General features: G+C 47.2%; 1 protein-coding gene across 1 annotated transcript; it reads left to right on the forward strand.

Moving 5' to 3' along the window:
• The first annotated feature begins 456 nt into the window (after positions 1 to 456).
• On the forward strand, positions 457 to 14,121 carry SCRT2 (scratch family transcriptional repressor 2). The gene is made up of 2 exons (XM_044661531.1): positions 457 to 598; positions 13,355 to 14,121. Exons 1-2 carry the CDS (start codon positions 457 to 459, stop codon positions 14,119 to 14,121), a joined length of 909 nt encoding a protein of 302 aa, XP_044517466.1.
• The last annotated feature ends 1,646 nt before the right edge of the window (positions 14,122 to 15,767 follow it).

The raw sequence follows: 15,767 nt of genomic DNA on the forward strand, positions 1-15,767 counted from the left end.
CTCCCTCCCCAGCTCGCCTGCTCTCTCTGCTCTGCTCCGCTCTGCTCTCCGCCCTGCCTGCCCGAGCAGCCGGTTCATGGGGAATGTGAATGATTGTCCTGAGGGACATTTGATGGATTAGAGAGCTAAACAGTTCCATTGCGAGAGGACCACCTGATCTCCAGCCTGCGTCCCATATAAAGCCGGCAGCCGGACTGCTGAGCTCAGCGAGTGTGCCAGGCAGAGCCGCCTCCCCTCCCCTCCCCTCCCCTCCTCTCCGCCCGGGCCCTCCCTGCCTCGCTGCCTAGGGACCGCATGCGGGTAGCGCAGGGAGCTGTCCAGTGCTGAAGAGCCCGCTCTGTGAGGCAACAGCGTCCACTTCCCTTCAGCCTGCAACCCCCCCCCCCCCAAGCTTTCCCCAGGGCCCCACTGAAGTTCCCCGCCGGGCCGGCTCCGGCTCCGGCTCAGCACAGCACCATGCCCCGCTCCTTCCTGGTGAAGAAGATCAAAGCAGACGCCTTCCCGTGTAGCAGCGTCCCAGCTCCTAGCTACCACCCCCTGGGATCCGCATATGTGTTGCCGGGCTCCAGGGGGGCAGCCGGCCCCGCCGGGGACAGCGGTGAGTGGGGCCTGGAAGAGGGAGGGATTCGTGGGGGAGGGTCCGAGAGGGGGGCAAGTCCTGAGGGCTGGAGAATCGGGAAGGGAGATCCTGACCCTCCTCCCCATCCAAATCTGGTAAAGCCCTCTAAACCACCCCCCCAAGTGAGGGTACTCCGCACAAACCCGCCAACTCCCCAGAGGGCCAGAGAGGGAGAAGAGCATTAAGCAGAAGAGAACAGAGTCAATACAAAGGAAAAAGTCGTTTGAGCGGCTGCCCTGGGCCATGCTCTCAGACTTTGAAAGTTGCAGCCCTGGACTAGCCTGGTCTGAGGAAGAAGGGAAGGGAGAAACCCATGACCTCCTCAATGGGCACAGATTTAGTTGGGGGTATGGAGTTCCTTTCACATTTGGGGGGTGCTGATCCTGGAGATAACCCAAGTCAGAGTCAAAGGGTCAATCTTGGTTCTGGGGTCAACTAAGGATGTAGTTAGTGGTCTACCCACACAGAGCTCATATGGGCATAAAGCCTGATGGTCAGCAGTGATGAGATGGCCAAAGATTTTGACCTCCATCTGGGTCTTCTGCAAAGTGGGAACTCTAGGGTGAAGAACTACTGATCTCCCTTTTCTGACTCTTAAGAATTTTCAGCCTAGACTGGGGTAGGTGCAAAACTAGCTCCCTCCCCACCTTGTAAGCTTTTGTTACTCTCAGCCATAAGCACCCAGAAGGCAAGAGCTTGCCGTAGACCCAGCCAGTGAAGGAGGTTTTATTCAAAGGTTTAGTAGGGAAATAGCTACAGATCTTTGAAATCGGCAAACTTGTGTTGAGAGGGGGAAAGATAACACTCCAAATCACCTCTCCTTCCTCTTCCTGCTGTTATCTCCTCCTGACCCATCATCTGGGTGTTCTTAGATTGAGTTTTGCAAAGAAATGGGATCTATTAAGGAGGTGTGAGTCAAAAGACTCAGCTAAAAGGAGTTGAGAGGCTGAGACTTCTGAAGGAGTGAAAGAAATCTAGTCTTACCCCAGGGCCCCCTCCAAGAATCAGAAATGACAAAAGGTCTTCCTTTGGTGAGCCCTTACCGGGCAGGTGCACAGGGAGGAGACATCACTTTGGCAAGGAAAGGTCTGGCATCAGCTGGTGACATCGGCTTCTGGGCTCTGTGTGTGTGTGAGACAGAAGGGGAAAGGGAGAGAAGGCAAAGAAGAGAAGAAAGAGCTGGGGGACTAAAGGAAGAATGGAGAGAGGAAGAGCAGAAAGGTGGGGAGAAAGAGCAAAATGGCACCACTGAGTCAAGATGATCTGGTTCCTCCAATAATTCTAAGCCACTCACCTGTTTTTCTCCCGTCCCCCAGTCCAGGTAGGAAAACTAAACAAGAAGGAGCACTATGACCTATCCAAGGTCAAAGAAGTTAGTGGCAAAAGCAGGGCCCCTGCCTAACCTCCCCCCTGCCCACTCCCACCCCCACACACTTCTTGCTAAGGCCATTCCTCTTCTGGCTAAGGTTCAAATTCTTGTGGGAGTACCCAGGGAAAGAACAGACACCCCTACTGTGGATAACTGATGAGAGGAGACAAGCAAGGTTCATCTACTAGCTCTCTTCAGCTTCTGTCTAGATTGGTCCAGGAGAAAAGAGTGAAGGGGGAGGAGGAGAAGCAGGATTTTGCCAAAAAACATCTTTTCTCTGAAGTAATCTTATTTTCTGTCCCCCAGCCCAATTCCCACAGGAAGGGGGTAATTGAAGCATCTTCTATATCTGAATTGCCTCTTCTCTACTCCTCACCAAACACTGAAGCAGAACAAAGCCCTTTGGCCTGGATCTGTTCCCCCACAACCCAACCCCACACTATATTTCCCTCTCCCACAGGGACAGAGAGTATAGGGAGTAACATAATCATAGGGGGAAAAAAGACCTGAAAGAACTCTTGGAACATAGAACACAGTATTAGAGATAGACAGAACTTTACAAATCTTCTAGTTCAATACTCTCATTTTACAGATGAGGAAACTGAGACCATAAACTACTATGTTCTTTTCCCTTTTGTTCATGGTTAAGGGGGATGGATGGGAGAGATCATAGCCCTAGAATAAGTCAAAGATAGTAGGAGTGTGCCACAAAAAGATCTCACGGCAAATGGGAAATTGGAGTCTGAGATGGCGTTGAGGGGGCATGCATAATCAAAAGAAGAAAAGGTAGATTCAGAGAGGGTACCAAAAAAGCCAAGGCCCCCACCCCTGGTCCCCTAAGCATGTCCCTTTCTGACTTTGTTTCTCAAACAAAGTAGCAAAAACAAAGTCTAAAAAAGGATATGAACTCCTTCACTTACAGAGACTACTGGAGGGCACCATGTTGTATAGGCTGAGGTCAGAGCTGGAAGGGGAGGGCCTCAGGAGGGAAAGGGCACTTGACCCAAGCCAGGGTTTCCAGAGATCCAAAATTTATTACTGCCTTGGCAACTAGGGGCCTGTGCTCAAGGTTAGACCAGAGAGAAGTTGGCATTTTCAGGGTGGCTACCTTGCAAACAAAACCCAATCCTATCATGTCTATGTGTACAGCTTATATAGCCAGAACCAGAAGAGGTTCAAGGGGTGACCCCATAGGCCAGCACCCCTAAACACTGATATGCCGGGGCATAAAGGGGATTGATCAAACTAGAGACTTAAGGGCCACAGGATGCCACCTGTGGGGGAAGGGTAATTGATAGGGGAAATAATTCTGCCCCTAGGACCTTCAGGGAGGAGAGTGGGATCCAAGAAGGCTAGGACCGGTGGGTGGGCGCCTGTTTTCTCCTATCTCCCGGAAATAACCTTGCTGAACGTTTGAGGGAAGTGTGAAAAATTGCTGAGCTGAGCGCTTTCTCTCCCAGCGTGTGTGACTGTGCTGTGTAAACAAGGAGAAAGAGAGGAGAAGAGAGGGGAGGAGAGGGGAGGGAAAAAGGGAGGAGGGAGAAGAGAAGAGGAAAGGGGGGAGGAGGAGCCCTGGGGCTGCAGACAGTTCCAGTTATTAGAAAGATCCTCTTACAAGGACTGCCTGCATTTTGCAGCCACTCAGCAAGGCTGGGATGGGGGCTGGGGTGGGTAAGCTACAGGAAGGGTCAAAGGGAGAAGGAGGAGGAGGGAAAAAAGACAGAGAAGTCCATGCCATGGTGGGGAGGGGGCATGGGAGACAAACAAAGAGTGAACCAAAGCACCCCCAAAGGGAAGGGAGAGGAGGCTCAGAGCCTGCTAGGGAAAGGAAGATAAGAGACCCTCGGAGGCTACCCGGATTAACGGGGCCATATCCTAGTCCCCTGATAATAGCTAGAGTTGCATTTGGAAATATGAAGACCAATCTGTACACACTCATAACAATCTTACATCTGTTTAGGGACTGAGTTTTAAAGGTCTTTCATGTCCATGATCTCATTTGAGTTCCACATCAGTCCTTCTAACACTCACTGCCTCTGGATCTCAGTCCCCTTCCACCTTCTATCTTTAAAGTGCAGTAGTTGAGCCCATGGTCTCTGAGACTTCAAGTCCTAATGTATAAAGTATACTTACTCCTAAACTCCATGATCTTCTTTCAAAAAGGGCAAGGGAAGGTGAGGCATTGACATTAGAGAAAAGAACCTAGACAGTAACCCAAGATCTCAAGGGTCTTAAGCTCCCAAATCCCTAGGAAACAAATATACAGATCCATGGATTTGTAGGAAGAACCTCTGGGGTTCCCTTTCATTATGGCCTGGGAAGAACTATATCTAAGGATTTCTCCTCCCTTCCCTACCTCACACTCCCCTAATGCTCTTTCTCACTCTCACTATCACATTCCCCACTTTTAAGCTCTCATTCCCCTCTCATGTTCTTTGTCTCATCTATTGTGTATCCCTCTATCTTCCTCTGTCCATCAGTCTCTGACTCACAATATGTTTCTCTCTCTGCCTTCCAAGTCATCTTTCTCTTTTCTTTCAGTCTATCCCTCTTACTGGCTGATTTTTCATAGATCACAATGTGTCAGCACTGGAAGGCATCATTTGAGACTATCCCTCTCTTGTTTTACTGAGGAAAAGAATGAAGTTCAAAGCAGTAAAATAAATCACCAAGTTTAAGTAAATCAGTGTGTGGTCGAACCCAGGAACTATGATTCCAGAGCCAATGATCTTGCCACTAATTGTAATAATTATGGCAACAAAGCTAGCACTTATGAAAGCTTAAGGTTTGCAAAGCTCTTTGTATATACATCACGTTGCTTCTTGCTGAGGTCCTTTCCAACTCTGAGTCGATGCTTCTTTCTCTATAGGTCTCTATAGGTCTCTCTTTCTCTCTGTGTCTGTCTCTGACTCTGTCTCTCTGTCTCTCTCACTATCTGTCTTTCTATGTCTATCTCTGTCTCTGCCTCTGTCACTCTCTCTCCAAGCCTTTCTTTATGATCTCTATTATCTTTATCTGCCTAGCTAAGGTCTCTTGGAGACTCTCTCACAACCAACTGCTCCATCTCTTCCCTCAATGTCAGGAGATATGTAGTGGGGAGAGGGGGATTTGAATTAGTTTAGGGAGGTACTTCCCAACCATTTCAATTCAGACTTACACTCCTATCCTGCCCCCCAACCCAGAAAGTCTCACCCTTTAGAAAACAAACTCGTTCATAAGTTTCAGCTTCTCAAGAAACCAAGCCTGGATGGGGATGATGAAGGATCAATGCTGAAGCAATAACGCATTTCTCTCCCCTCCATGGGATACATTAACAATCCCCCAGTGTAGGAGGGAGTTCTCTAACTCTTGCCCATACTCTTATCTATTTGACCACATTACATCAACAGGCTGAACCCTCCTCGCCTCCTGTTCAGGATGGCGCCACAGATACTGATAGGAAATTATTTTAGTCCAGAGCCTGAGAGCCTTCTAGGTGTCTCTGGATGAAGCATCAGTCACAAGTCACCCTCAGAAAGTTCCTCTATGGACAAAGAACTTCAAGGCACTTTGTTTAAAAAAAAGGGAAGCCCAGAGATGTGTGACCAAGGTCACAGAGTGGACCTAGTGCTGCAGAGAATCTAAATCAGATGTTTTCCAGCCCTGCCTCTCATCCCCCCTCCTCCCTGCTATAAACACACACACACACACACACACACACACACACACACACACACACACACACACATCACAGTCTCAATACTGACCTAGTAATCAAGCAACCTAAATTGTACTCCAGGCTCACTAGCTCACTGTGTGACTTGGACAAGTCGCTTCTCTCTGGGTCCTGAGTTTGCCTTCTGCCAAATGAGAAAGCTGAACTAATTGCAAAGGTCCCTTCTAGCCTCAAGACCCTCTCATATGCCTCTTTGTCAAATTATTGATAATATTTCCTGCTGATTATGGCATAATTGGGAGTGCCCCAAGTTCCTCAAAGACTCAAGGTAAGATCAATGAAGGAGGAAGAGAGGAAAGAAGAAAGAAGAAGAAGAAAATGGAGAGGAAAAAGAAAGAGCAGGGGAAAGAGAGAGAATTACAAAGCATCAGAGAGGGGCGGGAAGGACATTGGATTCAGGAGACCTGAACCTAAATCCTGGTTCTCACAGTGACTAAATTTCAACAAGCTACTTCCCTTCTGAGCATGCTTCATTCTCTGTTAAATGGGATTAATAGTACTTGTACTTCCTATCTCACTGAGCTGCTGTTATGAAACTACTATGTAAACCATAGTGAGTTACTAATATTATAAAGATGGAACATGTGAGGGAGAAAAGAATTAACTGACAATCAGCACTAAGTCCTCAGCTCCCTTCCCATCTCTCTGCCCCACAATATCACAGTCTCTAAGGTCTCGATCCCATCAAATCAGTCACAGGAACACCAGATGGTAGATGTAGAAGGGACTTTAGAGATCATCTGATTCAATCTTCTCATTTCTACAGAGGAAACTGAGGCTCAGAGGTTAAGTGATTTACCCAGTCAGTTAGCAAGCAGCAAAATCAAGATTTGAAGCCAGGTCCTCTGCCTACAAATCCATTGCTTCTCCCACTTACTATAAGCCCTGCTACTTGAGAAGGATCAACCACAATTTAGAAAGCAAAGAATCTGGAGACAGAGGACTAAATTCCAGCCCTGCTAAATGCTACCTATATCACCTTCAGAAAGTCATTTAATGTCTTCTAGAACTTGAGTTTTCTCATCTATAAAATGATTCCGTTAAACTGTTGTTGTTTGCTGTTTAGTCATTTCTTCAGTCATGTCTAACTCTTCATGATGCCATTTGGCATTTTCTTGACCAAGATACTGGAGTGGTTTGCCATTTCCTTTTCCAGTTCCAGTTTGGTGATGATGGATGAGGAAATTAAGGCAAACAGGGTTAAATGACTTGTCCAGAGTCACACAGCTATTAAGTATCTGAGTCCAGATTTGAACCCAGGAAGAGGAGTCTTTCTGACTCTAAGCCCAGTACTCTATCCACTAAAAAGGCCAACTAGAGATAGCCTTTTAAAAAAAAACAAACTGAATATTATGTAATTATAATGAAGTTTATCTCTGAAGAAGAGGCAAGAAAATGAACCTCTTAGGGAAAGATGCATAAAGATGGAACACTACATGTATTGTTAGGTCTGATAGATGAGTTGGTTAGTTTAGCAATTGATTTCTTTTTTTTTCTTCTTTGCTTTTATTATTATTATTATTATTATTATTTTAATGATATTGCTCAATGGGTAGGGAAAGAGAGGAGAGATATATTGGGAAGTAAATGGTAGGTAAAAACAAATATCTAGTTAAAAAGAAAATTTTAATTAAAAAAAGAAAAAATGTAACTATCACTAAATGTTTTTACATTTTCATAATGAAATAATAAATTTCCTGACCTGTAATTTCCCTTCCAGCTCTAAATCTCATTTGCCCCTATGACATCCAGGCCAGGTTGTCTCTAATTTCTTCCCCAGCCTCATGATGGGCAGCCCCTTTGAGAATGTGGCCCCAAACGTGGGTGGTATTTCTGGTCAAATGCCTGAGAGCTACTCAAATAAATAATAATAAGAGGGAAAAAATGCCAAGCCCTGTGCCCAAGGCTGGGCACGCAGGCGCGGAACAGGCTATTTTTATCTCCAGTTGCTGCTGACAGACCCAGCCTTCTGCTCAGTTGGCTAGAGACAATTTGAGGCTCAAGGCCCCAGCACAGCAAGGCAAAGTGCTCTAAATATACCCATGCAACAATCATTGCCTGTCACTGGACAGGACCACGGGGTTCATCAAAAAGGGTCTGCCTTCCACTTAGCACTTCCCTGAAGGTACACTGAGGCTTCTGTTGGTTTTAACATAGCCCTGAGTTTTCCAAATTCCCCCAAAACTTAAGTAAGTAAGATAAGAGAGAAAGTCAGTATGGTGTCAATGAAAGTACATAGAAGTGGAGGTCAGAAGCCCTGAGTTCAAATCTCAGCTCAAATATTGGTCTGTTGACTAACCTTGGACAAGTTGCTGACCTTCTTTAGGTCCTAGTTTTCACTTCTGCAAAATAAGAGTTGCTAGGAGGTAGTGAGGTGACACAGTAGATAGAGTACCAGGCCTGAAGTTGGGACAGACCTGGGTTCAAATTTGGCTTCAGACACTTCTTAGATGTGTGACTCTAGGAAAATCACTTAACTCCATTTGCCTAGCCCTTGCCCTTCTGTCTTAGAGCTGTTACTAGGATAAAAAGTAAAGGTTTAAAGAAAATGAAAGGATTGTTTTCTAAAATCCCTTCCAGCTCCTTTTGTGCAACGAAAACAGTCATGACTTACTGTCAAAGGGTCTGAGTCCCTAGTGTTCTAGTAATGGATTATATTACCTTAGGCAAGTCAGTTCTGTTCTCTAAGCCTCAGTTTCCAACTCTGTAAAATAAAAAGGAATTTTTCATTCCTTAAAGCTTTATAAGATAAGTGCTTTGTACTTTGTACCTGGTAAGGTACAAATTAAATGGGATCTTGTATTAGTGGGTTTTCAGTCTCCCAGACTCCTCTGGAACTGCCAAGACCACTCTGAGGAATGCCACTTGAAGCCCCGATCAATTCCCTCTTAAGAGGAGATCTTGATGGTGCCCAGCATGTCATGGAGGCTCAGTGAAAGTCAACTAACTGACAGATAAGGGTGTAGTACCAGGAGGACAGCTCCCTGGGACAAAAGCCTCAGGTAGGTGTAGGTGGTTGGGGTAGAAGATCAAATAACAAGCTAGTGGTTCAACATATACAACGATATATTTTGTCCATTGAATCTTAGCAGGCTCAGCCCTGCCTACTGTACCACAGCTCAAGTTTGCAAAGGTCTTCAGGAAGACTCAAGGAAGCAGAGAGGCAATCTAATTCCATTTAACAGGCCCTGCCAAACTGGATATTTCTGCTATGATCCTAGCATAGCTGAGGGGGAGAGTGATGTGGGAACTGAAGACAGAGGGGGCAGATCATAGATCTAGGATATTAGATTAGGTAAAATAGAAGCCATGAAGGGGGAGGTCAAAGAACATAGGAGGGCCATGGGATCCAATCAGAGTTCAAAACCAGCTGTAGCTATCCCCAGGAGGCAAGGAATAGGATTATACAGAGAACTAATAGAAGCAGCAACTTAGAATGTGCTGTCAGCCCTAACCTCAAGGGCAGGATTCCTACCAAGCATGTTCTCCACTGGTCCCAAGGTTTGGTCACTACTTTTCCCCTTGGTGAGAATCTTGTCCTGGCTCTGCTTTATTTCTATCTGATGCGCCAGGGATGGAAGCCAGAAGGCTATGGTACCCACAGATCACCTAAGAGAGTGATGGAGCTGGACCAGAGGAGGGCGAGAGACCCGGCTTTAGGGGCAAGGCTGGGGACCACTTTACAGGAAACAGTTAGAGCAGTGATTCCCAAAGTGGGCACCACCGCCCCCTGGTGGGTGCTGCAGCGATCCAGGGGAGTGGTGATGGCCACAGGTGCATTTATCTCTCCTATTAATTGCTATTAAAATTTTTTAAAAATTAATTTCCAGGGGCACTAAGTAATATTTTTTCTGGAAAGGAGGCGGTGGGCCAAAAAAGTTGGGGAACCACTGAGTTAGAGGAATCAACTTGAGAGATTGTGCAGTATAGTACAGTAGTTTCCAGTCTTTTCAAAATTCAGATTCTTTTTAAATAAAAAAATTTCTTGGATCTCATGATTGCAGTTGTACTAACAACTGAGAAAAATGACAAAACACTTCTATAAATTCAGTAAAACTTTTAAATGAATTTGTATTTTATTCATTCACAATTGCATCTCCATGCATTTGAAAAGGAGTAATCCTTATATGTGCAAGATAGTACCCAGTCTATAGAAGTCATTCACTATTCTGTCACTACATGAGGAGATAAAGCCTCCTCATTCTTTGCCCTGCTCAGGGATCCAAAGTCGGGGGACATTGGTGCTGTCAAAGAGCACCAGACTTAGAGTGAGAAGACCTGGTTTTCAAATCCATCTCTGACATTTTGGCTGTGAAATGACATTTCTTCTCTCAGTTTCTACCTCTGTAAAATGGGATGAATAGGATTAATTGTGTTCCTGGCCTCATGAAGAATGTACTTTGCAAACCTTAAAGCAGGGGTCGACAACGTCTGGCTCTCTCTTTTGAGGGCCAGATATGGCTCTTTCTGCAGGAGCCATAAAGTCCATTTTTTTTCAGGCGCTGTTACAGGAGCACGTACTGTGAGCACTGTACGGCTCTCACGAAATTACATTTTTAAAAATGTGGCGTTTATGGCTCTCATAGCCAAAAAGGTTGCCGACTCCTGCCTTAAAGCAATCCAAGCCAGCCTAATAAGCATTTACCAAGAACTATGGAATCAGGAGCCAGGCAGATGAAGCCCCTAGGATAGATCCTACCCCCCCCCCCCAATTTACTCTCATCCCAACTCTAAGGAGATTCCTTTTGCACAGTGCACCTAACACAAAGCCCTAAGGCAGGACTGGGTAGATCTAGATTCTAATCCCAGCATTGCCACTAACTAACTCACTATATAACTCTCCACAAGTCACCCACTCTTTCCATGCCAGTTTCCTTCTTTGTAAGAAGATCTTAAGTCCATTTCATCCTATGCTAAAAGTGACTGGGTGACCTCAGGCAAGTCACTTTGTGTCTCTGAACCTCAGTAGAATGGGGATAATTTCTGGGACAGCTAGATGTTTGGGTGGATAAAGCACCAGACTTGGAATCTTCATGAGTTCAAATCTGGCCTCAGGTAGCACCTGTGTGACCCTGGACAAGTCACTTAACTCAGTTTCCTCATTTGGAAAATGAGTTGGAGAAGGAAATGGCAAATGACTCCAATATCTTTGCCAAGAAAACCCTAAATGGGTCACAGAGAGTTGGATATGACTAAGAACAAAGACAAAAATAATTTCTGCTTCCCTTGAAGGGATGATAGGAGAATGCAATACTTAAGAATTAAAAGCACAGCAAAGACTATTCAAGAGCCAAGAAGTATAATCTATTAATACAATTTTACTTCTTAAATTAGTGGAGTGCAAAAGGGCCCAAGGAACCTAAGATGGTTTACATTTTATATTTCTCCTACCCTCAGAAAAGAACTGAAGTACCTTAAGAGAAAGAATTGTCTTGTCTTTTCTCTTTTATGCCCACTACAATAGATATAGAATACTTGTTGAACTAGATTGATACTGGGATGAAGGTAAAAGGATTTCCAGGATGGCATTAAACCCAAAAGAGTTCCAGGACAGAGGTTCCTTTCCTGGTAGGAAACGGAGGCACAAAGGGATTAAGTGACTTTCTTAAGGTCACAAAGCAAAGAATCAATTTAAGTAGAAACAGTTCAGGAAGGACCTTAGAGGCCTCACCATAGAAACATTTCCCTTTGGATTTGAATGCTGGCTTGTCTAGAGACAGGGATGAATAAAATGAACTCTAAGGGAGGATTGCCCAGCCCTCAGGGTCTGTGAGGCTACCCTCAAGGTGGAAGATGGAGACACAAGACCCAGGTGTCCTGGCTTCTAGCCCTGATGCTATCCCCAGCTGCCCCCCTCCCTCTGCTGATTCATTCTGGTGCTAATCACCCCATTCATTCCCACATCCCCTCAGCATTTCTGTTTGGAGCTGCCAACAGCTGCCTGCCTTTGCACCACTTATAGATTTCCTCCTTTTTCATCCTTACTGTTCACTTAATGGTCTGACCTCACTCCCTCTGAGAGAAGAGAAAAAGAATCTGTTCAAGGAGGCCTTTCCAGGGAGAGGAAATAGAAGGGGTCTGAGCCCTTATGTTGTGGACTCTTGGAAAATGAGAAGACAGCCACTTCATTCTGATCTTCTCAGAGGAGTGGTACTGTTTTAAGTGGAAAGCTCAGGTCCCAGGAACAGAAAAGAAGTGAAGCTGATAACCTAGGAAGGGTCTAATTCAGGACTGCTTAACCTTTGGACCACCCACCTAGGAATGTAAACTCCTGAGGGCAGACTGTACATTTCTCCTCCTTCTAAAGGATTCCACAAAAGTCCTAACACTACTCTCCAATCAAGGATTTAGAATGCTGGAACTAGAAGGGGCCTCAGAATATAGCATGTTAGAACTCTGAGAAATTGGGAAGTGATGTGCGACATAAGGAAAGAGCACTGGCACTGGAATCAGAGGACTAGGGTTTGAATCTTGTATCTGTGGCATGTGACCTTGGGCAAATTCTTTAACCTCGAAGAGAGTCATTTCCCTCATCCATATCAAAGAGGGAGTGAGAATCTCCATGGTCTTTCCCAGTTTGAAATCCTTTGGAACTCAGTATGGATTGTTAAGAGAAGGAACCTTAAAACACAGCATGTGAAAGCTTATGGGGGTGAGGGGAACTTGGAATATAGAGGTTATAGATCTCTACTACTCCTCTGAAATTGTTTTTTAAATTTTGATATATTTTGATCTTATGTTGTCCTCATTTCCAAATACATCCTCCCACCCCTAGCACCCAGAAAGCTATCCCTTGTAACAAAAATTTTAAAGGGGGGAAATTCAGTAAACTAGCCAAAGCGTCAACCAATTTTAACAATACATGTGCCTGTCCATAACCACAGTCCTCCACCTCTGCAAGAGGTAATTCTATTTTTTCATTTCTGAGGCCAATTTTGCTCTTTACAATTACATAAAATAAATGATATTTGCAGTTTCCAATTTTTGATTCTTTCCATTCACAGTATTGTAGTGATGAGATATAGTTTTACTGTTCTGTGTTTTTCATTCTGCATCAGTTCAACTCTCATGCTTCTTCAAGCTCTTTGTATTATCTTTTTCTTATGGCCCAATAACATTCAACTAAATGACTGTATCACAGTTAAGCAATTCCCTGACAACAGTTTTGCATCTGTCCATTGTGTCTGACTCTTCGGGACTCCTTGTGTGGTTTTTCCTAGCAAAGAGAAAGATACTAGAATGGTTTGCCATTTCCTTCTTCAGCTTATTTTACAAATGGGGTAACTGAAGCTCTAACTGAGTTAAGTGACTTGCCCAGAGTCACACAGCTTGTAAGTACCTGAGGCCACATTTGAACTCAGGAAGAAGCCTTCCCGATGACACACCCTGCACTCTAAACCCTTGCGCCACCTAGCTGCCCAAACAATGTAGAGAGGAGTAATACAAAGTCCAGTAATTAGTCATTGGTTTAAAGAGTGTGATGGGAATAATTCTGGGACTCTGGGAGATGGGTCTCCATGAGCACCTACTGTCTGTAGAGACCCGTGCTGGGGAATCTGGGATATGTAGTTTGAAAATTGGTCCCCGTTCTCCTGGAGCCGTCTAGGAGGGCCTGGCTAACTCTTCCTTGTGTATGTACCTGTCCATCCAGGCTATGCCCCACACTGCCTTCCGCCCCCCAGCTATGACGGGGAAAAGAAACCGGGGCTGGAGCTGGCGCCGACGGAGGCTGCGTACCCACCGGCGACTGAGGAGTACAGCGACCCGGAAAGCCCACAGTCGAGCCTCTCGGCGCGCTATTTCCGAGGAGAGGCGGCGGTGACGGACAGCTACTCCATGGATGCCTTCTTCATTTCAGACGGGCGCTCCCGGCGGCGCGGGACTGGGGATGCCCGGGGGGCGGGGGGCGGGAACGCGGCCGGGGGAACTGGGGGTGGAAGCGGGGGGCACCGACATTCCTGCGGTGAATGCGGCAAAACGTACGCCACGTCATCCAACCTGAGCCGGCACAAGCAGACGCACCGCAGCCTGGACAGCAAGCTGGCACGCAAGTGTCCGACGTGCGGCAAGGCCTATGTATCCATGCCGGCTCTGGCCATGCACGTGCTCACACACAATTTGCGCCACAAATGCGGTGTGTGCGGCAAGGCTTTCTCACGGCCCTGGCTGCTGCAGGGCCACATGCGTTCGCACACGGGTGAGAAGCCCTTTGGCTGCTCACACTGTGGCAAAGCGTTCGCCGACCGCTCCAATCTACGAGCGCACATGCAAACGCACTCGGCCTTCAAGCACTATAAGTGCCGCCAGTGTGAGAAGACCTTCGCTCTCAAGTCCTACCTCAACAAGCACTGCGAAGCCGCCTGCTTCAAAGGCGCTGAGCATGCTTGTACCGCCTCCGCCACTGCTCCGGACAACTAATTCAACCCCGCCCTCTCCGGCCAGGCCCCGCCCCATCTCCTCCTAACGCCCTTTCTCCGCCCAGTCCCCTTCTCGCTACAATTCAGTTTAAACTCCGCCTTTCTTCCACCCCTACGCCTAATCTCTTATTATAAACCTGCCCCACTCTCGCGCTACCTAAACTGCGCCTATTAGCATAAATGACCTCCTTTTCCCTCCATCCAAGCCCTAGCCCGAATTCCTCTTCCAGCTTCTCCCTTTACAATCCGGGGACTTCCTAGTCAAAGGACCGCATGTCTTTTTCCCCAGACCCACTGACACCCAAATTGAACCTCTGAAGCTCAGTCCCCACGAGCCCCAAGCCCTCTCCAGGATTATACCCTTGATCTCCTGGCCAGAGCCCATTTTCCCCTCCCGAGCGTGCTCCGCTCACTTGCCCTGACATCCCTCTCCTCCTCTGATTTATTAGTACCCTTTTCCCACCTTCTTACCTTCATCCTCCACTTCCCCCAGCTGGCCTCGAGAGGTAAGCCTCAGAGCAGAATGGGACCCTAGGGCAGCGGGGTTCAGGACCCTGACATTCCCTCCTGCTCCCCAACCCCTCGAGCTCAGGGAAAGGGCAGGTTCCCTTCCCCAGTTATGGATCCTCTTTTCCCACACTTCTCAGCTCTGTCTTCCTTCCTCTCTGAGCACTTTCCCACTCCCCAGAACTGGACAGCTCCTGGGCGGAGGAGAGGAGGCCTGGGTCTCCCTCGGGCAGGGCCAGAGAGTTATTTATTTATTTGTATTTATCTATCTATCTACCTATCTATCTATCTATCTATTTATTTATTTATTTATTATTCCCTCCGGAAGGGGAGTATCCCTCAATGGGGAAGGTGAGGCTCTCCAGCTGGACTGGGGGGACTGGCAAGGCCCGGAATGAAAGGACTTGAAGATCCGGGTTGGGGTGGAAGGCACTTCTTTGTGCGTCCGAACCCAGGAAAAGGGATGAATTGGGGAAGGGATCACTGCGGGAAGATGATCTACAGTACACCCCCAGCGTCTGCCCTAAAAAAGGTCCGTGGGCGTGCGCGTGTGCGCACACACACACACAGCGCCAACACCCTGACTCGTGGGGGTTGGTAGACTCCAAGATTCTTCCCCTCCCCCCCAACCCACCCACCCACCCAATCCAAGCTTTGCCCGGAGAGCGTCGGGCAGAGGAAAGACTGCAGGGGTTCTTGGGGCAGGTCCCCACTGCAACTCCTCCAAGGAGCCCACCAGGATTGCCCCTGACTCTGACAAATTCCAATTCATATTTGTTCTTTATGCTGTTTCTGGAGGGAAGTGGAGTCTCCAGGGGGCTGAGGGGAGATAGGGAGGGGCAAATCCTGGGGTCAAGAGAAGAGGTCACGGTTTCCCTAATCCCACACCCATCCCACCTATAGCCCGCACACCTTTGAAAATGAAGGGCAGGAGGCCGCCTTCCAAGTCTATGCAACTTTCCCAACAGAGGGGCCAGTCCCCAGCCAGGACCTCACATCCTGCCTCCTACCTCCCCTGATGGCGGCGTAGAAAGGCCGGTGCCCCCTCTCTCTAGAGCCACCGTGCCAACACCCTTTGCATGCCTGCAGAGGTCTCACAAGCACACGGCCCCGCCCAGGGCCCTCTTCCCCCTCCCCTGC

The sequence above is a fragment of the Gracilinanus agilis genome, chromosome 2, assembly GCF_016433145.1.
Source record: "Gracilinanus agilis isolate LMUSP501 chromosome 2, AgileGrace, whole genome shotgun sequence".
NCBI lineage: Eukaryota > Metazoa > Chordata > Mammalia > Didelphimorphia > Didelphidae > Gracilinanus > Gracilinanus agilis.